Source organism: Elephas maximus, chromosome 17, assembly GCF_024166365.1.
Source record: "Elephas maximus indicus isolate mEleMax1 chromosome 17, mEleMax1 primary haplotype, whole genome shotgun sequence".
NCBI lineage: Eukaryota > Metazoa > Chordata > Mammalia > Proboscidea > Elephantidae > Elephas > Elephas maximus.
Genome location: NC_064835.1, coordinates 88,138,947 through 88,161,835, shown reverse-complemented (window position 1 = coordinate 88,161,835; position 22,889 = coordinate 88,138,947). Strand labels below are relative to the sequence as shown.

The following is a 22,889-nucleotide window of genomic DNA, read 5'->3' as shown; positions in this document are numbered from 1 at the left end:
GCCAGGAAGCCCTTCGGGGTTAGGATTGACAAAAACGCTTTTAGGGCCTTGGAGGCCAGGCGCTGCGAGGAGAACCACCGTCCCCAGAATCAGCTGCTTTTCCCTCGTGCCTCCCACGAACGTGCTGCAAGGTGTCCTGAGCACATGACTGGGTAACACGTTTTGTCTCTTCCATTTGGCAGGGGGGAAGTGAGGTTTGTACCAGGATCACAAAAGGACCCCAGGCCAGGTGGGGAGAGCCCAGGAGTTAGCCTCTTCACAGCCGGCTCCGGGCCGCACAGGCAGGCAGGACTGCCACCTGGGCCACAGCCTGCGCCTGGGGTCTGGTTACACAGAGCATTTCTGCTGCAGCCTGTATTTTTCCAAAACAAATGGGACACCCAAGAAGATGGGGAAATAACAGAAAGGGGCCCAGAACGGGGAAGTTCTGGGAAGGAAACAGCAAATGAGGATTCCATACGGATTCTTCGGAAGCCATCTGAGCAGCAATTGTCCCAGAACCGACAGGTAGCAGGGCCTGGGCTCCTCACACAGCCGGGGCCACAAGCGGCTTTTCTGTCAGGACATCTCACTGCACCTCTCCTGTCTAACAAAGCCAACCAAACCAACCCGCTGGCGTAGAGTTGACTCCGACTCACAACAACCCTGGAGGTCAGGGTTTCCAGGGCTGAAATCTTTACAGAAGCAGACTACCACATCTTCCTCCCACAGAGTTGCTGGTGGGTTTGAGCCACCAACCTTCTGGTTAGCAGCTGGGCATTTTAACCTCCGTGCCAGGAGCCCTGGTTTCCTTCTAATAGGGGCTCTCAAAGTCAGACTGCTAAAAATTTGGGAATGGATAGTGGGGCTGGTCACACAACCAGGCAGATGTAATTAATGTCACTGAATCGTACACGTAAAAATGCATGAACTGGTAAATGTTACGTATTTTGCCACAATTAAAAAAAAAAAATCAAACTGCTGACATGGAAAGGCGCCACACTTTGATCGCCAGCTGTGGAGGACAGCCTGACTTGCAGGGTGAGGAGCTAGACTATTCCATGTGGTTTCAGGACCTCTGGTGAAAGATGCTTCGAAAGTCATTTTAGAGGGGTTTGCTGGACTTTCTCACCAACCCCCCCACCCCTGCCGGCACTCCTGGCCATCCCTGGAGCCACTGGGTTTGGGGTAGGGTTCTTCTCCTGTCTGTTTTGTGAGTACTCTTTTGCCCTCACTCTAGATCTGTCCTAAAGACAGTACGGATTCCAGGAAAGGAACAAGTAGTTTCATGTCCGTTCTTCTTTTTAATGTCCAATCCATGCAAAGAACAATTCAGATTGCAGTCATGACCCCAGATAGAAATCTCCTCTGCCAGCCCCATCATCTTCCCCTCCCTTCTTCTTTCCTTTTTTAAAGGACATCATGTTTTATTCCACCAGGGACAGAATGCTCCCAAACAGAGATTTTCCCCCAAGCCAAGCTGCTGTCTCTCTGAGGATGTCCAGGCAGTTTACAAACTGTACTTTTTTCCCCCTAAATATTTTAAGTTCAGAGAAGAAAGCAGCTTTGTTCCTGCTGCGGTGGCGTTCACTCCTCTAACACAGCCCTCTGTTTGTACATGCAAACACACGTGCGCTCCAGGGCTGCTGGCACACCCTCCTCCACCCCACGTGCCTGGACGCACGGATGTCCGCGGGGACACGTGCTCACAGGCTGACCCTGAGGGCGTGTACCAAGAAGCATGGCTAAAGCAAGCACACAGCACCCAGGAAGCAGACAATCCCCAAGCAGACAAAGTGTGGGGGACCTCTCAAACGGGCAGTGACCCTGCCAGCGGTCCTGTGGCCAGGAGGCTGGTGCTCCAGGGGTTCTACGGAGAGACGTGCTCTGGCATTCTGGTCGGAGGGCATGCAGCCAGCTTCTCGGTGGGGGAACTGATTGTACAAGCCCCTGTTGGCTCAGATCAACACACTGCCAACTGCTGCGCTCGGGGGAGAAACACCCCTCCCTGCCAGTGCCTCCCTTCTGCTATGCTGGCCTGAGAGCAGTTTCTGCCAGAGAAGGGATCTGTCTCTGAGTTCACTGTTGTGGAGTGAGATTTCGGCTGCAACACCAGGAGCAAGAGATAGGAGAAAGGGCACATCCCTGCTCTGCCTTGAAGTCACTGGCTTTCAAGGAATTCTTTGTCTAGGGCTAGAAGAGATGCGAGCAGTCTCTTCTGCAGGCTCTGTCACAAGCCAGGAGCGTCTGCTCAGCACCAGAATCGTGCTGCCTCACCTCAGCTGAACCGCGAGCGCTTTCACACGGTCCAGGGGAAGAGACAAGGCCAGCCGCATAAGGTAACCTTGGGCTTGGCCAAGAGGACGGGCCACACGTGCAGAAGCCGCTCAGTCTCTGGGGCAGGGAGGAGCGTACCCCCAGCAGCACCTAGGAGGAGGGGCCTGGTGGAAAAGTGGGCCTGGGGGCTCTGGGGGGAGGGGCTGGCGAAAACTCAAACACTTAGATTGTAGAATTAACCACTGTTTTTGTTGTCAGGTGCCATCAAGTTGGTTCCAGCTCACAGTGACTCTACGTACAAAAGAACGAAACACTGCCCAGTCCTGTGCCATTTTCACAATCGTTGCTGTGTTTGAGCCCATTGTTGCAGCCACTGTGTCAATCCATCTCGCTGAGGGTCTTCCTCCTTTTCACTGACCCTCTACTTTACCAAGCATGATGTCCTCCAGGGACTCATCCCTCCTGATAATATTAGATTTACAAAAACCGACATCAGGGCCATAAATCAACAACACTGACAAGATATCAGGGTGTGGGCCTTTTCCTGCAGTAAAGCCAGCAGGCTAAGGGTCCCTACATATCCTGGAAATGTGGTGGGGGGGGCGGGGGGGCCTGGAGTGAGACGGGAGGAGCAGAGACTTCATCAGCAGTGGGTGCCAGGCGGGCCCAGCTGTCAGCTGTCAGCCCTGATCATCCCAGCACAGGGAAGGTCTCTTTGGGAGCCTGGGTCCTTTGCTTGGGAAGGTGACTAGAGCAGCCACAATCAGACACTGCTAATCCCCAACCGTTATCACAATGACACAGGGCAGATGTCTGCTTCTACCCCTCCTACCCACAGGAGGAGAAGGAAGGGAGGGGAGGAAATGAGCCCAAAAGGGAAAACATACAAAACGAGTAGAAAACCAAAGAAGGAACTAGCTTGGTTCAGCGTGTCGGGCTTCTGGAGCAGAGCCCCGGCCTCGTCCTTGCAATGGCTGTTCCTGGCAACGTTCAAATAAAGATTCTTCTAGCCTCTACCTCCTCATCTGTCTCACGGGCAGCTGTCCCAGCAGGCAGTCTCTAAATGCCTTGGGAATCCCAAACACTGGCAGAGGCATCGGCACCCACGTAGTTACTTATACAGGATCAATTTCTGCACATTTGCCGAGTTATTCAAACGAAGGTTTCAAGAGAATGTCGGAGCAGAACAGAAACAAAGAAAGGTCAAAGCTTTCCCTGCTGCTCACCATCTTCGTTTCCTCTCTTTCCTTTGTTTAAAGACATACAAGAACCACCCCCACCGGAACCCAGGGATCCTCAGGACCTGCTCCCTGGCTAACACCTTCATCACGCCCAGCAAAACCCCACTCAGCTGCTTCCATTGGCTCACTGCTTTCAGGCCGGTTGCGGCCAGGTGGGCAGCCCAGCCCCATCCACGCTCCCTAGAGGCTGGATTTATTCCACCCCTGTTTCAAAGAGCTAAAGGGTGGCTGCTCAGTGGTTAAGAGCTACCGCTGCTAACTAAAAGGTCAGCCATTCAAATCTGCCAGCTGCTTCTTGGAAACCCTATGGGGCAGTTCTACTCTGTCCTACAGGGTCGCTATGAGTCATTTCTTGCTGACGCGGCTCTGACACACCCACCACCTGCTTTCGCCTGCCGGCTCAGTCTCCACGGGGGCGCACCTGTGCTGTGTGTGGGACTCGGGTTCCTCGGGGCACACCCAGCCCTGCACCCCAATAGTGGCAGATGCACCTGCCCGGGGCCGGGAACACAGGGTGGACAAATGTGCATTCTGACACTCCCACACAGGGGCATTTCTGCAGCCCAGCGTCTGCTGGCAGTGAGCACAGCAGGGGGCCTGGGGGCCACGAATAATTCAGCAGGCAATCTCTCCGCTTCCTGTGGAAGAGGCGGTGTGTGGGCGTTGCTCCCAAAGCTGTTCTACTCGGGAAGGTTTGGTTTCCTTCTGAGGTGCAGTCCAGGCAGGAGGAAGTCGCTGGTACCAACAGCGGTCACAAAGGCATGTGACTTGGGGCCCAGGGAACTGCTATGAGGTTACACGTGCAGTCCATGATGAATGAGAGGGGGTCCTGACCATCACCGTCACTCTCACCTCTGTGGCCCTGGGCAGAAGCATCCTCGCACAGAAAACCACCGAGGGCCATTCCAGCAAGATGCCGCCTGGAGCTCCCTCGGAACCGGGTCAGCCTCTCCCGGCTGCTCTGTGGTCTGAGACAAATGCAGCTTGCTTAATCTGTGCCAAGAATTTCCTCTTCACAAAAGGGTGAAGAGAAGTCAATCTACTTCAAGAGGTGGTTAAAAACAAACAGCGCTCACTCCTTTATTCCCTAATGATAAACACGGTATGTGTTCACTGTAGAAAATCTGGAAAATAAACTTGCCTGTGATCTCACAAAGTGTTAACTTTTTGTATGGCAGGAAACTGAATCGACTGATTTTTTTAAAAGATCTAATAACCTTTTATTCTTAATTTTCACGTTTCAGGCTGGACGCACCAGGATTATTATTCAGCAGCCAGTACTGCCTCTTGTGTCTGGACTTGTCCTTGGCACCAACAGGAAATAAAATTCTAACCTTCACAAAGTCAAAGTGGCCCTTCCCCACTGCCTGGCAGGAGTCCCCGACTGTGAGTAGCACGGAGGGCACTCTTCCAGAAAGCTGCAGGAGTCCCCAAAGCAACGGAGCTTAGGCAGGAGCACCACTACCTCCCACCGTAGTCGTTATCGTATTTGCTGGAGGAGGGTCTGAACTTCTCACTCCACGGAAGCCGGGCAGCCACCTGGCCCCTTCTGGCTGGGCCACTCTGATCCCAGGTCACCGCTCCACAGGCCACCTCGTCTGTCAAGCAGTGCCTGCTCCTCCATCAAGTCGGTAAAGGAAAATGTGCTGTTAGCACAAACCAAGAGGCCAGACCAGCGCAGAAAACGCCTTCCTTTCTCCTCTCTCTTCTCGCCTTCTTTCCAGCTCTTTCTTTGTCCCTCCCCTTCCCATTTCCACTATCTCCTTTCTTTTCCCTTCATTTATCCTCCCCACCCTTTCTATTACCTTTTGATTAGATACCTTCTCAATTTGGCAATAGTGTTGTTAGATGCTGTCAAGTTGGTCCCGACTCATAGCGACCCGATGTACGACAGACTGAAACACTGCCTGGTCCTGCGCCATCCTCATAACTGCTACTATGTCTGAGCCCACTGTTGCAGCCCCTGTGTCAATCTGTCTCGTTGAGGGTCTTTCTCTTTTTTGCTGATCCCGTACTTTACCAAGCGTGACGTCCTTCTCCAGGGACTGATCCCTCCTGATAACATGTTCGAAGTACATAAGATGAAGTCTCGCCATCCTCACTTCTAAGGAGCATCCTGGCTGTACTTCTTGCAAGACAGATTTGTTCATTCTTCTGGCAGTTTGTGGTATATTCAATATTCTTCACCAATACCATAATTCCAATGCATCGATTTGGCAACATAAGCCCTTACAACGTTCATATACTCAGACCCAATAATTTCACGTCAAGGAATATCATCTGGACCTCCAGACAAATATTTATGCATGGAACATTCTCCACCATGTTGTTTACAGCAGGGAAAGGTTGGAAATAAGCTGTATGTCAAAAAAGAATGAAGACAAGTGACAAGCGCTGAAGCACCAGAGCAGTGCGACGTTACTCTGTCAGTGACGTTATTACCGTTTGACTGCAATCTGTGGGCCTTATTTAGTTTTTTTTTTTTTTTTTCACATCACTGATAGAAAACACAGAAAGACACATGAGGAAATGTGAGCATCGGCTGCATCACTGACACTAAGGAATTGCTATTATACCATCAGCACTGATGTATCTGAAAACGGAGTCTTATCTTTCAGAGCGGCAAACTGAAATAATCACAGATTAAATCATCGAGCACGAGATTTGTTTAAAATTAATCCCGGGGGTGCGTGGGCAGGCAGATGGGGTCGGTGGGCAGGGCTACAGATGAGAAAAGACTGGCTGGGCCCTGGGTTGATCGTGGTTGAGGCTGGGTGATCGTCCATCAAAGTACATTACGCCGTCCCCTCTGCGTCTCTTCGTGTCTGAGGGTTTCCACAGTAAGTTTTAAAGGAAACACATTAAAGTGCCTAGAGTTCTCTTTATGTTACAGAACACGGTGGATTCAGAACGCATAAAAGGAGCTCTGGAGACACAACGGTAAAACGCTCAGCTGCCACCAGCTGCTCCACGGGACAGAAGACCTGGCTACCTGCTTCCGTGAAGATTACGGCCCGAAGACCCTATGGGGCAGTTCTACTCTGCCACACGGGGTTGCTATAAGTCAGAATCAGCTCAGTGGCACCCAACAACAACAAGAGAATTAATGAAGTAGACGTAAGCATGCCCTGAGTCGCTGGATGAGAGCACAACACTCCTGCACTCAAGCCCTGACGAGGCAGGAACAGACGGCAGAGGCTGCCTCCCTCTGTGCTCACCACGGGGGAGGGCAGCCCCTTCGCCATCCTCTCAGCCTGTGATCCTGGCAGAGCACTGACTTAAGCTCCCTGTGGGCAGCCATCTCATAAATAAATGATTTAATATTTGATATAACGTAGGATATTTAGTACGTGCACCTAAACTGGTAAACTAAATGCTATAAGTAGACACGTATGACTTTTTTATCTACAGCCCTAAAAGTAGACAAATGTACTCCAACTGGCCAATAACACGGTTTTGGGTTTCCTTGTGTGGGGTCGCCCTATCCCTGGGCCCATGAGCACACGTACCTGAGGAACAGCCCTTCGAGGTGGCTGCAAGGTTTTAGTTGTGAACAGTCCAGGACGTGCGGCTGAGGGTGACACGTGGGCAGAAACACGGCCTCCCCCGGGTGGACCTGTGGGATGACCTGCTGCGACACAGAGAACTTCTCCACCAGCATCCTGGCAAAGCAGAGTCAGGAGATGCCACATCAGCAGGGCTCCTGGCTTTGCAGCTTGGAAGGGGGCCCAGGAGAGGTCAGGTGGCTGCCCCTTCAGAGAGCAGTGGGCACCACATCCCCAACCCCAGAGCCAAAGGGCTTCAGAAGAGACAGGTATTGCCTGCTTGCCTGCCCTTGACAGTCCCGGTGTAGGGACGCCCAGGGCGGACAGCGCCACCTGCTGTTGGAGGAAGAGCCCATCAGACTAAGACTAAGAGGGTGCCCTCCACTGTGCCCTCATCCCTTGTCAGCACACCCCAACCCCTCCAACCAGGGCATTAGGCCAGGAGCCCAGTCCCAGACCCACTGGTTCAGTTCAAACTTCTACTGAGTGCCTACTATGTGCCAGGTGTGGGCTGCCCTTTGAAAGCTGAAATCCCTGGGATTCTGTCTGCTAAGTAAATCCACAAAGCTGCCTATAGGGTGGGGCAGGGGCACAGGAGAGAAGTGCTCAGTGCAGCCAGTGGGGGGAAGGAGGCAGCAAAGGCAGAAGCACAGACCCACAGAAGGGCAGGGTGTGTCAGGCAAGCTCAGGGAGGGCAGGGGCCAGGCTGTGGGACAGAGGGTGACAGCTCACGGGGCATCTCAAATGCCTGACCAGGGAGCCGGATGCTTCCTCTTGGCGAGCAGCCTCAGGCTTTAGTGATAATGAAGACCACCCAGGAGCTCACTAAAATGCAGATTCCCCGGCCCTTCCCTGATCAGAGAGCTGACTTAGCAGGTCTGAGTTGGGCCCACTGGCAGGAAGGAACAGGGTGAAGAAGGTACTGAGGAGCATAAAAATTTTTAGGACTCGATGGCCAATTTAGGAGGAGACAGGAAATGGGGGGCAGTGAAGATGAGTCCAAAGTACGAGGTAACTCCCATCAGGACGAGAGCCTGACATGGGCACTGGCCACGGCAGAACGCTGGCCGGAAACAGCATGTCGCAGAAGAGTACGTGTGTGTGCACACATTTGTGTGTTCCATACTCACACACAGACATATGTGCCCACTCACAACACCCACACACGTATGTGTCTGGAAAGGTACTCCCAACTATGATATGGGGTTACCCCTGGGGAACAGGATTTGGGGGAGGGAGGTGTGAAAGCAGACATTTCCTGTTTACTTCGTACAAGTGTGTTCTGCTTGATTCTGTTCAGCAGGACGTGCATTTAACAACAACAACAGCAACAAAGTCAAACAGGCTAAGCCACTGGCTGGCCTCCTCTCAGCAGAAGAGGGCCCATTTCTGCTTCCCAGCTGGGCCCACTGTCACTCAGTGAAGACAAAGGAGGAGCAGCCTTCGAGGCTCCCGTTGGGATCCGGCACCTCGAGTTCTGGGGGTGAAGCTGTGAAGCCAGCGACCCACTGGCCAGTCGGCCGGAACCTGTCTTGATCTCTGGCCAAGTGATCAAGGTAAGGCATGACTGACTTCACAGGGTGGCCAGGAGGAGTAAATGGCACAACTGGGCAGGAGGGAGAGGAAGAGGAGGACTCAATGCTTAGGGGACCCTGGGCTCCTATGGGTGATTGGAAAACTTGGGAACGGGTAAGGGTGATGGCTGAACAAGACCACAAACATGACTCATACCACTGAACCATACATCTGAAGACCACAAACATGACTATCGCCACTGAAGCATACATGTGAAGACCACAAACATGACTAGTGCCACTGAACCACACGTGTAAAGACCACAAACATGACTAGCACCACTGAACCACACATGTGAAGACCACAAACATGACTAATGCCACTGAACCATACATGTGAAGGCCACAAACATGACTAATGCCACTGAACCACACATGTAAAGACCACAAACATGACTAATGCCACTGAACCATACATGTGAAGACCACAAACCTGACTAACACCACTGAACCGTACATGTGAAGACCACAAACATGACTAACACCACTGAACCACACATGTGAAGACCACAAACATGACTAATGCCACTGAACCGCACATGTAAAGACTACAAACGTGACTAATGCCGCTGAACCATACATGTAAAGACCACAAAAATGACTAACGGCACTGAACTGCACATGTAAAGACCACAAACATGACTAACACCACTGAACCACACATGTGAAGACCACAAACGTGACCAATGCCACTGAACCGTACATGTGAAGACTGCCGAAATGGCAAATGTTATGTTACGTATATATTTACCACACACACAAAAAATGACAGAAAGCTGGGAGGTTCTGGTCCTGCAGTCCTTAGGAAGCAGCCTCAGCAAATGGCCACGTAAATGGTAAAATAATTCTTGGTTTCATTAATTTCTTTGCCATTTGAGTTCTCTGAGCATCTATTGCTTCTCATGTTGCTTTTATAATTAGGAAAAAAAATGCACAAATTATTAAAAGTCTGTAAGAACTAGGCTCATCTGTAAGGGGGCCTCAGCCCTGTTCCTCAGGCTATCCTTCAAAGGGACTCTGTGATGTTAAGTGGAATGTATGAGCTTTATTAGGAGTCCGGAGATGACTCTTACACATCTAACTGAAGAGTTCCTGTGCGGCCTGAGCTGAGGATAAGGGACGATATTGTGGTTTAAGTACCTCCTCACCGCCAGCACACACAGAAGGTCTTTCAACTTTAAGAAACAGAGAACTTAGGATGTTGTCCATTTACGGCACAAGCAAATTCCTACAGCGTGACAGATACCCTGCTTAAAATGATCGGTGGTCCTTTCTAAGACGGGCAGCTGTGGCAAACACATGACTCCCTGTCACATGTGGCTTGTCTGACCAATGGTGACCAGCTGACCCCCCAGCCTCACCCCTTCCCGGACCCACACCCCTCCCCTGGCCTCCTGCTCCATCCCTGGCATCACTCGGGGTAGAAGAGGCTGGAGGCTTTGTACAGCAGTCTGGCGTCACTTGGGGTGGAAGAGGCTGTAGGCTTTGTACATCAGTGAGCGCTTTTTTTTTCTTTAAAGCAGAAAGCTGAACAGTCCCATCAAAATGATCCCACATCAAAACAACCACCTCAAAGTGGCTAAGGAAAAAAGTCTCTGCTGTCAAAAAGGCTTTCTCAAGCTACCACTTCAAAACGTCACATGCCCAGAAGACTACCAGTGATTTCAAAGCAAGAAACGCCTTCTATCTTAACCTGGTTGCACAGATAACTCACTTTCTGTAGAGAATTTCAAAACACCCAAGCCTTGCCTTCCTGAATGTACTCAGCAGAAGAGTATAGAACTAGAATAATTATTCTTGTTACGGAGATTCTAAAGGGTTTTTAAGAAATTTAATTTCAAGGCTATCCAGTGAGTAGAGAACCTGGAAACCAAATCCCTGAGTCCCGACTTAGAAAACTGGCCTCATCACATATAATACCACTTTTGTCTAGTGAGAGGCCTTTAGCACTTAAGCCCACTGATTAAATTCAGTCTTTATGCAACCATCCAGGCTCTTCCTGAGGAATCAGATAGAAAACCAGCACTGTCTTTCCAGAATTCAATGTGGGACATCCACAGCACCCTTTCTCTGGATCTCCCCATTAGAAATTCCCAGGCTAGCCCAACCTGGGCGATGTCCAAGTAGGTTCTTTTTGCCTATCTCAGATGGCTATTCAGCCCCGGGAATCTGAATGCATTCACACACAGACCTTCACAGTCAAAACTGGTACCAGCTGGGAGGGTGGGGGACCCCTAACCTGGGCCAGGGGTTAGCAAACTCCAGTCCGTGGGCCAAATCCTGCCCACCACCTGCTTTTATCAAGAAAGCTTTACTGGAACACAGCCACGCTTATTTCTTTTTCTATCATCCATGGCTGCTTTCACATGGCAACAGCAGAGTTAAGTCACTGAGACCGAGACTGTATGGCTCTCAAAGGGACCGAGACTGTATGGCTCTCAAAGCCTAAAATATTTGCTACCTATTTGCAAAGTTCACAGAAAGTTTGCTGAGCCCTGTTCTAGTCGAGATGGTTATCAGGAAAACCTGAGAAAAAGGCAAATGTTCAGCCATACACGGCACTCAGTAAACGCTGGCTGGGTGGGCGGGGGGGTGGGCGGGCGGCTGGGTGGGCAGGGGGGTGGCTGGGTGGGCAGGGGGGTGGCTGGGTGGGCAGGGGGGTGGCTGGGTGGGCAGGGGGGTGGGCGGGTGGCTGGGTGGGTGGGTTGGGGGATGGATGGGGCGGGTGGGCGTGTGGGTGGATGGGGGTGGGCGGACGGGCGGATGGATGGCTGGGCAGGCAGGTGGGTGACAGAGTACCTTGATAATGGATTTAACTACGGTTCCCCAGCATCCCTGAGACTCTGGTACAGATGAACCCAGCCCTCTCTCCAGTCAGCGGCCCAATTAAACCAGGGCCAGCAGAGCTCTTACCTAGAACACAGCACTGACAGGAATCACCTTCACTTCCCCAGACAAGGAAGATCAAAGATGCCACATGGGCTGTATTCTCCCCTTTAATGGCAGTTTTCATTCAGACTGTGGTCTTGTGAAGTCAGTTTTCCTAGACCTGGCTCTATAAACTTGGGCAGACAATTGGGGCAGAGCAGGCCGTGGTTTACCATCTGTATGTCCTCCGTGGCTCAGACCAGATCCTGACACACAGTGATCAAATACTCCCTGAATCAATAAATGAACATGGGTTTAAGAAAAGGAGGCGGCTTTAGAATCAGAAGTGGTACCAAGGTGCTGGCTGACATTCTGTCCAAAACCAAGAGTGGGTGGACACTTCAGCCCTTCACTTTTAGATGCGTGTGCTGGGGCTCTGCCCCTGAGTTGGGGGCCCTTGTCCCCTCACCTGTGTCTGTTCCCCCCACCTGTGCTCGGGCGTGAGAGTCACATCAGCTTCATCAAGATCCAAAGAGTTGAGGTCAAGACAGTCCTGTAGAAGCAGCTTCTCCTGTTCCTGTTCCCTGTGGGGCAAACGAGAGCCAAAGCCAGGGGTTAGGGCTGCCCCTGCTTGCCCACCCCCATCAATAGGCTGCAGCGGCCCCGATGGACAGGACAAGGTCTGGGAACAGGTGGGCCAGAGGGCCCTGGCCTCCCTTCACAGAGGCTCTCAAACTCAGGTTTTTGGAGGAGGGGGTGGTGGTACTGTATTGTTTTCAAATGAGCAGAGATGACCAGACAGACCTGAAAGAAAACTATTTTCATCACACAACTTCAGACGTGCTTTTAAAAAATGTGTATACCTGGTTTTTGGCATTCTCTCATTTTCTAATACACCAATGCCTGTGCCTGGCCCTCCTGCTCCTCCCAGGCCTTGTCGTGCTGACCAGAAAAGGCCCCACTGCCTTTGACTCCTTGGAGTCCCTGGCACACTTCCTGAGTCTGTGGCCACAAGCAGCCCTACAGCTCTTGGTCATCCCCTTACTCTCCCTACCCTTTGCCCCCATCACCAGCGGAAGCCTAAAAGCCACCACTGTCAAGTTGATTCTGGCTCACAGTGACCCTAGAGGACAGAGTAGAACTGTCCCATAGGGTTTCGATGGCTATAAATCCTTACAGAAGCAGACTGCCACATTTTTCTCCCATGGAGCCACTTGGCAGGTTCAAACTGCCGACCTTTCAGTTAGCAGCCAAACACTTAACCTCTACACCATCAGGGCTCTTTAGCAGATGCCTCCATTCTCCCCCACTAGCTCCCCAAGTGCCTCACTTCCCTTTTTGTCAGGCCCACACCACAGCCTGGGGCTCCAACCATGATCTTGCCACAGCTTGGACTCTTCTGCCACTACCAGTCTGCAAATCCCCAGCCAGCATGGACCCATCCTACAGCCTCATCTGTCCTTGTCCCCTCAGGCTGCTGAGGTTCCCTCAGGCTGGCCAGCCCTTGTCTGTACCCGTTCATGGGCTGACCCAGTCTGCACCCACAGGTCCTCAGCTCTCAAATATTTCATCTCTAGTCCAGGCCTCTGCCTTGAGTTCAGATCCTTCTAGCCAGCCGCTGACTGGATGAAGTCCGCTTGCACGTGACCCACCCCTCAGATGACGCATGTCCAATTCTGAGTTTCTCTTCCCCACAGAGGCTTCTCCATCCTGGCCACATGGGCGGCGCTCTCAGGACCCAGCTCAGCCTGGGCTCCACCTCTTCCCTTCTGCCCAGCTCCAAGACCCTTGGAACCGTTCGCCTCTCTTCCTTCCCTCTTGTTCTCACCCCGTCTCCCTACGCAGTCAGACTCATCTTTTCTCAATGCATCTGAAAGCACGTCACTGCCTGTTGAAAATTCTCCCCCAAGCTGGCACGAACTGGGCAGAAAGGAGCCAAAGTGGTGCGAGGACCGGAACCAGGGCTTAGAACATGGTTGGGGGCTGGACGTGCTCTGCCTTTGAGAAGCCACCCATTGGTACAGGACGCTCCTGGAAGGTCTCTGGGTCTGGGGTGGGCAGGCTACTTTACTCTGACAGCAGTTTGCTATGAGTCTTAGAGGACGCCCCCAGAAATTACCACAAATCCCATGGAACTGACCACCCCGTGAAGGACCCTTTCCCATACACACCTCTTCTCCTGCAGTAAGTAATCTAAGCTGTTGACATAGCTTCCTGAGCCCCCAGAGGTGACCTGGAGAAACGGGACATGGAAGGGAGAAGAAAGACAAAGACAGAAAGGCAAAAAAGGAATAAAATTTATTCTCAACTAAGCCCTCAGTTTATCTTATTTTTCTGAATAGCCAATACATTTACGTGATTATAAAACCAAAAATAAGAAAGGCATGCAGTAACAGGTCTCCCCCCCGCCTCCATCCCCAGCCACTCGGCTCCCTTCCGTGGACAGTGACGGGTATTCACGCTCGGCATGCGTGCGGAGATACGGCTCCCACAGACTAGCAAACAGTAAGAGATGGTATTCCCCCCAACACAGACAGTAACACACCATTTACCCTGTCCTGCACTTTGCTCTGTTCAATTAACAAAGTATCCTGAGGATCATTCACGATCAATTCTAAAGCGATTCCTTGCTTTTTTAAAAAAAAAAAAAAAATTTCACGGCATTCTTATATATGATTAGAGCATAATTTTTTACCAGTTCCCCTGGACAGTTGGGTTATTACCAATCTTGGGCTATTACAAACAATTGAAGCCCCATTTTGGGAGTACATTTTCTGGATCTAAACCCCAAAAAACCAAACCCGTTGCTGTTGAGTCAATTCTGACTCATAGCAACCCTACAGGACAGAGTAAAACTGCCCTGCAGGGTTTCCAAGGAGTAGCTGTTGGACTTGAGCTGCTGACCTTTTGGTTAGCAGCCACAGCTCTTAACCACTGAACCACCAGGCCTCCATTTTCTAGATCTATGGGCCCTGAAATGTCCCTACCAGTCGACTTGGCAATGGTAGTTTGTTCCCAACTTGAAGCTCATTGCTGAAGTTTCCCCTGAGGAGCCTTGATGCACTGGACCAGAACTAGCCTGAGTCTCTGCCTAACCAAGCCCAGGCCCCAGTACCAAGGTCTCTCCTTGCTCCAGGGCCACAATCTCAACCTTACCCGTGAAAGTCCTGAAGGGCTCTGCACAGAAGTGCCATCAAATCTGGCGACACCCCCAAGCCATCCATTTAGCAGGATTTAGGAGCAGAAATAAAGGAAAGGGTGCAGCCCAGCCTTGGGGCCCAGGCTCCTACTCATGAGGGCCTAAGGGCCAAGAGAGGTTGGGGTGAGGATGGCCAAGGAGAGGTGGCCGAGGAGGAGGGGCCAAAAAGGGGTGGCCACTGGCTTACTGAGGTGTGGGTGTCCCACACTGGGGATGCAGCGTGCTGGCTCGGGCCTGCCATGTTCCAGCACAGCTCCTTCAGGGAGGCCAGGGCCCCTTCAGGATCCGAATCCAGGGACTTCTGCTTCCACCCCTCAGGCTGCTGGTGGGCCAGGTTCCTCAGGCCCTGGGGCCCTCTTGCACCCACCTGTGCTCCAGCCTGCGGTGCCCTTGGGTTCAGGAAGTCTACAGGTGGTGGGCTCCAGTCGATGGGGAACATGTCCCCAGATGCCTGCATCTTAGGCTTCTTTGGCGAGTCATGAGTTGGGGCTGACGGGGGGCTGCAGAGGTGTTGGGTGGGGTGGAGAAGCCCATGATGCAGGGGATGGTCAAAGACGCTGTGCTTCAGGGTGGGCAAGAGGATGGTGGTGGCTGCCTGGATACCTGCGGACAGGAAGAGTCACGCAGTCACCCATCACCCAACTGGCCACTATGCCACACTGAGCAAGGCGAGGTGGCCCCTTGGGATGGTCATGGGCAGGATGCAAGGGGCCTCCCTCACCGTGATTTTTCAATTCTCTGTGGCCTCCAACCTCAGAAGGGCTCTACCTGTGCAGGTGAGGGATGCCTACCTTCTTCCTGGGGAAGAGCTGGCAGGGTCTTCCGCGGCCTGGCCATCTCCACGTTGTTGGAAGTTTTGTCCTGGAAAGAATCATCTGTCAGGTGAACTTTCTGAAGAAAGCTACATGTTCTGAACCCCTGCTTTCCTCAGAGAAGAGGCCCTAGCCCGTCTGTCCCCAGAAAGGAATTCCTTCTTTAGGTTCACCCCCAAGGATCAAGCATTATGGCACCACAAACATCAAGCTGCTGAGGCAGCAGGGCGACTCAATATGACTTCTCATTTCAAGGAAGAGATATAGGCAAGTGTAACTGCATAAACTTTTTAAAGCTTTTATAAAACTGAAACCAGCAAAACTCAGCTGAAAAGGAGAGCAACGCTGCATTCTGAGATGTCCTGCACGCCTCGCTTGTTCAGTGCCACCCTGTAAGGCTGTTTGCTCCCAAAGGCTGGGACATGGCTGTCTAGTCCCTGACATCTCCCAGCAGCAGCACAGACTGAGCACAGAGTAAGGGTTCGGTACATTTCTGTTGAACGAATGAGTGATTAAAGAGACACGGAGGCTTGTCTAACAAGTATTCTCCAGTGTAAACCCATTGAAATGAAACTCACTGCTGTCAAGTTGATTTGACTCATCACAACCCTATAGGACAGAGTAGAAATGCCCCACAGGGTTTCCAAGGAGCAGCTGGTGGATTTGAACCACTGGTTTTTTGGTTAGCAGCTGGGCTCTTTAACCACTGAACCACCAATCCCCAGCTGGGATGAACTATTTCACATACACAGACATTTCTCATCCAATGAGCCTCAAGCTCAGATAAGCCAAAAAGTAGACAAAAGGCTAAGACCTGAAATAGGTGGAGTCTAATGGTTGAAGCTGACAACAGTTTATAAAAAACCAACACCAACTCAACCAGGTCTCACACTCAACAACAGTGAGAGAACTTCAGATCAATACAAACATGAAGTACTCTTCAACGAGAAGGAGACTGGATGGTGCAGTGGTTTGCGATCAGCTGCCAACCCAAAGGCTGGCAGTTCGAACCCACTTGGTGGCTCCACGGAAGACAGGCCTGGTGAACAGTTTCTGTGAAGATTACGGCCATGAAAACCTATTGAACAGTTCTACTCTGTAACACAGTGTCGCCATAGGTCGGGGGCCAACGCAACAGCAGCTAACAACAACACCACCTGATGATAATGAAATAACAAAAAATTAAAATTTTATAATAATGTTGACATGGCTGTGAGGAAATGTGTTTCTGTTAGCATTGTAAAATGGTTTATTATTTTTAGAGAGCAACCAAGCAATATAAAAAAAACTACAAAAATGTCCACACATGAGAATGACATGGCCCCAAATGGCGCAGTAGGCATCGCACCCCACTGGCTCAGCGCAGGAGTGGCTCTAAGGGGTGCAGGTCGGGTTCTGAAAGAGGAGGCAGTAAAAGCCATGTTGATAAGACAAGGCTTTATCAGGAACTCACACACACAGGTCGACGCCCAGACTCTCATGACAGACAACGAAGTGTTAAACATTACCAGGAAGGGGTCCACATGGCACAGTGTGGGGTGTGCATTTACGTACCTGGTGTTTACGTACAGGGAGACCAGGAAAAAACATATCTAATCTATGATGGATGAGATTGTTTTTGTAGTAGTTACTGAGTTCCAACTGACTTTACCATGAAGTCAGGTTATTTGGTATGTTTCTCCTGGTCCAGGTCACTGGCTCAGCAAGGTACTCCGGTTCTCTCTCAGAGACCTTTGGGGGCAGGGTCCATCCTGTGTTATTCATGGCCCTCACAGCAGGGAATACAAAAACCCATTCTTCCATTGAAGCAATGATGATACTGGCAAAAGGGCCAGAATCAACTTTTACAGAACACTAGAACCTAATAAAAAACTAACAACAATCGGGGAGAGGTTAAAGAAGAAGTTTTTAAATTCAGGTAAGATGCCTCATTGTGGCATTTAACTTACCCACCTATCATCCCACTTCCCAGTTCAGAAGTGGCTTTGGGGATGGTAGCCCACCTTCCTGCTATGGCTGGCTGATGCCAGAGGGGGCAATACAGAATCTCGTTCTCAAAGAATTATGGAGCGTGTTTTGACCTGTTCTCTGGTCAAAACTGAAAGATTAGCTTAGGGGCTCACTTTTCTTTTGATCCCCTCAGAAATTTATCAGGTCTGAACTGGCCTCCCAGGCAGTGTTTGTTGAAAGCATTTAAAGGAAAATGCACTAGCTACAGCCAGCTGGGGCATGGGATAACAGAGCTAGTAGCAGACAGACCAAAAAGCCTGTAAAGGAAGAGACTAAGAAGACTATACCTGGGAGAACAAGAAACCTCATGTCTGCCTAGGGCTAGATGCATGCCCAGAAAAGGCCTGAGAAGACCCTAAACTTTCACCTCTGGTTGATCTTTAAGCTCCATGCAAGCAGGAAGTAAAGGCTAAGGCAGAGTTGCAAACCGGCTGGTTAAGCACTGAAGGAGCATCTAAGCACAGAGCCAACTGTAAAGACTGAGAGAGTGTTTTTTTCCCCCTTTCCTTCCCATCCCCTCTTTTTTCTTTTTTGGTTCAAGACACTTGAAGAAATCTCTGTCAGGTCACTGTATGACTACTAAGAGAACATAAAAGAGATTTCAGAGACCACACACAATGAGGAATACAGTCTTTGCAACAAATAGCTGGGAGTCACTTTAAAAAAATGGACAATTTGCAGCCCACAACAAGTAAGAACAGCAAACGCTGGGGAGGGGGGAGGATCTAATTTCCAGAGCTACCGCATTATAATAGCCAACAAAAATTTTTCAATAAAAAATTATGACATACAAAGAAACAAGAAGTATGGCCCATTCACAGGAAAAAATTAAGGCTAACAGAAACTATCCCTAAGGTAGCCCAGACATTGGACCTACTATACAAAGACTTTAAATCAGCTGTCTTAAATATACTAAAAGAACTAAAGAAAATCAGGAAAACAACACATCAATGAACAGAGAATATTAGTAAAGATACATAAATTACAAAAAGAAACCAAATAGAAATAACTGAAATGAAAAATTCACTAGAGAGGTTCAACAACAGATTTGAGCAGACAGAAGAAAGAATACGCAAACTTGAAGATAGGTTAATTGGGATTATCCAGTCTGAGGATCAGGAAGAAGAAAAAAAAAAGAAAAATGAACATAGCCTAAGAGACTTGTAGGTCATCATCAAGCACAACCAACATACGTATAATGGGAGTCCAAGAAGGGGATGAAAGACAGAAAAGGGTATAAATTTGAAGTGGCAGTATTTGAAGAAATAATACCCAAAAACTTCTGAAATCTGATGAAATACACGAATCTACATATCCAAGAAGCTCAATGAACTCCAAGTAAGATAAACTCAAAGAGATCCACACTGAGACACATTATAATCAAACTGTTCAAAGACAAAGAGAAAATCTTGAAAGCAACAAAAGAGGCAACTTGTCATAGATGAGGGCTTCTCAATAAGATTAGCAGCCAATTTCTTATCAGAAACTATGCAGATAAAACCTTTGCGATGACATATTTAAAGTGCTGGGAAAAAAAAAAAAAGATCAACCAAGAATTCTATATTCAGCAAAACTATCTTTCAAAAATGGAGAAAAAAAAATCAAGGAGAAATAAGACATTCCCAATAAACAAATGCTGAGGGAGTTCATTGCTAGCAGACCTGCCCTACAAGAAATACTAACAGGAGCCCTTTAAACTGCAATGAAAGGACACTAGTCAGCAACTCAAAGCCATAGAAAGAAATAAAGAAAACCTGTAAAGGTAACAACATAAATAAAAGTAAAAGCCAGTATATTGTATTTTTGGTGTGTACCTCCTCTTTTTTCCTATATAACAGACAAATGCATAAAACAATAATTATAAACCTATGTTAGTTATGTTATAAAGATGTAACTTGCGACAAAAACAACACAAAGGGTCAGGGATGGAACTTTATAGGAGCAGAGTTTTATATGCTATTGAAGCCAAGTTGGTATTAATTCAAACTAGTTTATTATAAATTTAGGATGTCAGTGGTAATCTCCAGAGTGACCACTAAGAAAATAACTAAAAAATGTCAGAAAAGGAAATAAGGTAATCAAAAATAGTACACTACAAAAATTGTTTAAACACAAAAGAGGACAGTAACAGAGGAATGAGGAACAACAAAAAAGATCTTGAACACAGAGCAAAATGGCAAAACTCCTTATCAGTAATTAAATGTAAATGGATTAAATCTTCAATCAAAAGGCAGGGATTGGCAGAACTGATTTTTTTTTTAAATGATCCAATTATATGCTGTTGATAACAGACTCACTTTAGATGCAAAGACACAAACGAGCTGAAGTAAAAGGATAGAAAAAGTTATTCCATACAAATAATAGCCAAAAGAGAGATGAGGTGACAGTACAGGTAAAATAAACTTTAAGTAAAACACTATTATAAGACAAAGAAGGATATTATATATATTGATAAAAGGACCAATCCATTAAGAAGTTATAACAATTACAAACACATACACACTTAACAACAGAGCCCCAAAGTATATAAAGCAAAAATGGATAGACTTAAAGGGAAAATAGACAGTTCTCCAGCAACATTTGGACTTCAATACACCACTTTTAATAATGGATAGAACAGCTTGACAGAAAAATCAAGGATATAGAGGACTTAAATAACACTATAAACCAACTAGGTCTAAGAGACATATACAGAACACTCTACCCAGCAACAACAGAATACATATTCTTCTCAAGTGCACATGAAATACTTTCCAGGACAGACCATATATTACATCATAAAACAAGTTGAATGAATTTAAAAAGACTGAAATCATACAAGGCATTATTTCTGACCACAATGGAATGAAACAAAAAATCAGTAACAGAAGGAAAACTGGAAAATTCACAAATAAGTGAAATTAAACAACACACTCTCAACTAACTGGTGGGTCAAAGAAGAAATCCAAAGGGAAATAAGAAAATACATTGAGATGAATGAAAACAAAAACACAAGGGACCAAGGTAGAAACAACCTAAATGCCCATCAACGGATGAATCGATAAACAAAATGTGGTACATAAATCCAACGGACTACTACTCAGCCAGTAAAAGAAATAAAGTCTTGATACATGCTACAATGATAAAATGCAATGGACTACTACCCAGCCAGTAAGAGAAATGAAGTCTTGATATATGCTACAATGATAAAATACAATGGACTACTTACTACTTAGCCAGTAAGAGAAATGAAGTCTTGATACATGCTACAATGATAAAATACAATGGACTACTGCTCAGCCAGTAAGAGAAATGAAGTCTTGATACATGCTACAATAGGGATGGGTGAAATAATCCCAAAAGAACAAATATCGTATGACCTCACTTACATAAAAAGACAAAAATAGGCAAATATATAGACAAAAGTTTATTAGTGGTTACTGGGGTGGGGTTAGGTTTACTGTAATGGAAAAGTTGCACTGATTAAGGGTAAGGTTGCATGGCTGATTAATGTAATTGCTGTCAATAAGTTGTTGCAGTTGTTACTATGTGCCATCCACTTGGTTCCAAATCATAGTGACCCTATATAAAAGAACAAAGCACTGCCTGGTCCTGTGACATTCTCACAATTGTTCCATGTTTGAGCCCACTGTTGCAGCCACTGTGTCAATCCATCTCATTGAGGGTCTTCCTCTTTTTTCCTGACCCTCTCCTTTACCAAGCATGATATCCTTCTCCAGGGACTGGTCCCTTCTGATAACATGTCCAAAGTACATGAGATAAAATCTCACAATCCTTGCTTCCAAGGAGCATCCTGGCTGTACTTCTTCCAAGACAGATTTGTTCGCTCTTCTGGCAGTCCATGGTATATTCAATAATCTTCGCCAACACCACAATCCAAATGCATCAATTCTTTTTCAGTCATTATCCATCTTTCACATGCATGTGAGGTGACTGAAAATATCACGGGTTGCCTTAGGAGCACCTTAGTTTTCAAGGTTACATCTTTGCTTTTGAACATTTTAAAGAGGTCTTTTGCAGCAGGTTTGCCCAAGACAATACATCCTTTGATTTCTAGACTGCTGTCTCCATGGGCATTGATTGTGGATCCAAGTAAAACGCAATCCTTGACAACCTCAATATTTTCTCTGTTTATCATGATGTTGCTTATGGGTTCAGTTGTGAGGATTTCTGTTTTATGTTGAGATTTAACAATTTAGTCCATACTGACGGCTGTAGTCTTTGATCTCCATCAGTAAGTGCTTCAATAAATTGTACACCTCTAAAAAGTGGAATTGGCAAGACTTGTGTGATAGACATATTTACAACAATGCCAAAAAAAAAAAAAAAAAAGAGGCACTGCTGAGGCTGCTTAACCAAACACCTCATGGACTTGATTCCTTGGTTTGGAGGTTTAGGATCATGTTTTCACAGGTTAGTCTAGCTAATTGGCCTAATAACGTGTTTAGTGATTCTGTTCTGCTTCCTAATTCAGTTGCCTAGTGCCCGGGGCCTTAAAAGCTTATAAGCAGACATTCAAAGTACAACAATTGGTCTCTATTCACCTGGAGCAACAGAGGAAGAAGGAGAGTCAGGGAACAGGAGGAAATGGAATGTGTGGTGTCTTAGTCATCTAGTGCTGCTATAACAAATACCACAGTAGATGGTTTTAACAAAAGGAAATTAATTTCTTCACAGTAAAGTAGTATAAAGTCCAAATTCAGGGCATCAACTCCAAGGGAAGGCTTTCTCTGTCTGTTGGCCTTCTCATCAATCTTCCCCCGGAATTGGAGCTTCTCCGCGAGGGACCCTAGGTCCAAAGGACGTGTTCTGCTCCAGGTACTGTTTTCCCCCTTCTCCACTCACTTCCCTTTCCTTTTTATCTCTTGAGAGATAAAAGGTGGTGCAGGCCACACCCCAGGGAAACTCCCTTTACATTAGAGCAGGGATGTGACCTGGGCAAGTGTGTTACAATCCCACCCTAATCCTCTTTAACATAAAATTACAATCACAAAATGGAGGACAATTGCACAATACTGGGAATCATGGCCTAACCAAGTTGACACATATTTTTGGGGCACACGATTCAATCCATGACATGTGGCTAATTGCCTCCATGAACAACTTCTTCCTTTACGTAAGACCAGAAGAACTGGATGGTGCCTGGCTACTATTACCGAACATTTTGACCAAAGATTCTATGGAAGAATCCTGATCGAAAGGAGGAAAAATGCAAAATGAAATTTCAATAATCTTTAAATCTTAAACCAAAAATATCCCCTGAAGTCTTCTTAAAACCAAAAAATTGTTTTACATAACTAGTAAAGAATGTCTGCCTTGAGCGTTGTGCTCTTTCAAAATATATCTGTATGGGATCAAGCTGACAACAGCAAACTGGAAAGATT

General features: G+C 47.9%; 1 protein-coding gene across 1 annotated transcript in view; it reads right to left on the bottom strand.

The window, feature by feature from the left end:
• The window catches only part of FAM178B (family with sequence similarity 178 member B), a 98,093-nt gene extending 82,573 nt beyond the window's left edge, over nucleotides 1-15,520 (bottom strand). Inside the window, exons 1-5 of the mRNA XM_049856375.1 lie at nucleotides 15,475-15,520; nucleotides 14,892-15,286; nucleotides 13,589-13,717; nucleotides 11,973-12,166; nucleotides 7,007-7,159 (exon numbers count right to left, since the gene is read on the bottom strand). Of these exons, the coding sequence (XP_049712332.1) occupies nucleotides 7,007-7,159; nucleotides 11,973-12,166; nucleotides 13,589-13,717; nucleotides 14,892-15,286; nucleotides 15,475-15,520 (917 nt within the window). The remainder of the gene's footprint in view (nucleotides 1-7,006; nucleotides 7,160-11,972; nucleotides 12,167-13,588; nucleotides 13,718-14,891; nucleotides 15,287-15,474) is intronic.
• Nucleotides 15,521-22,889: the final 7,369 nt, after the last annotated feature.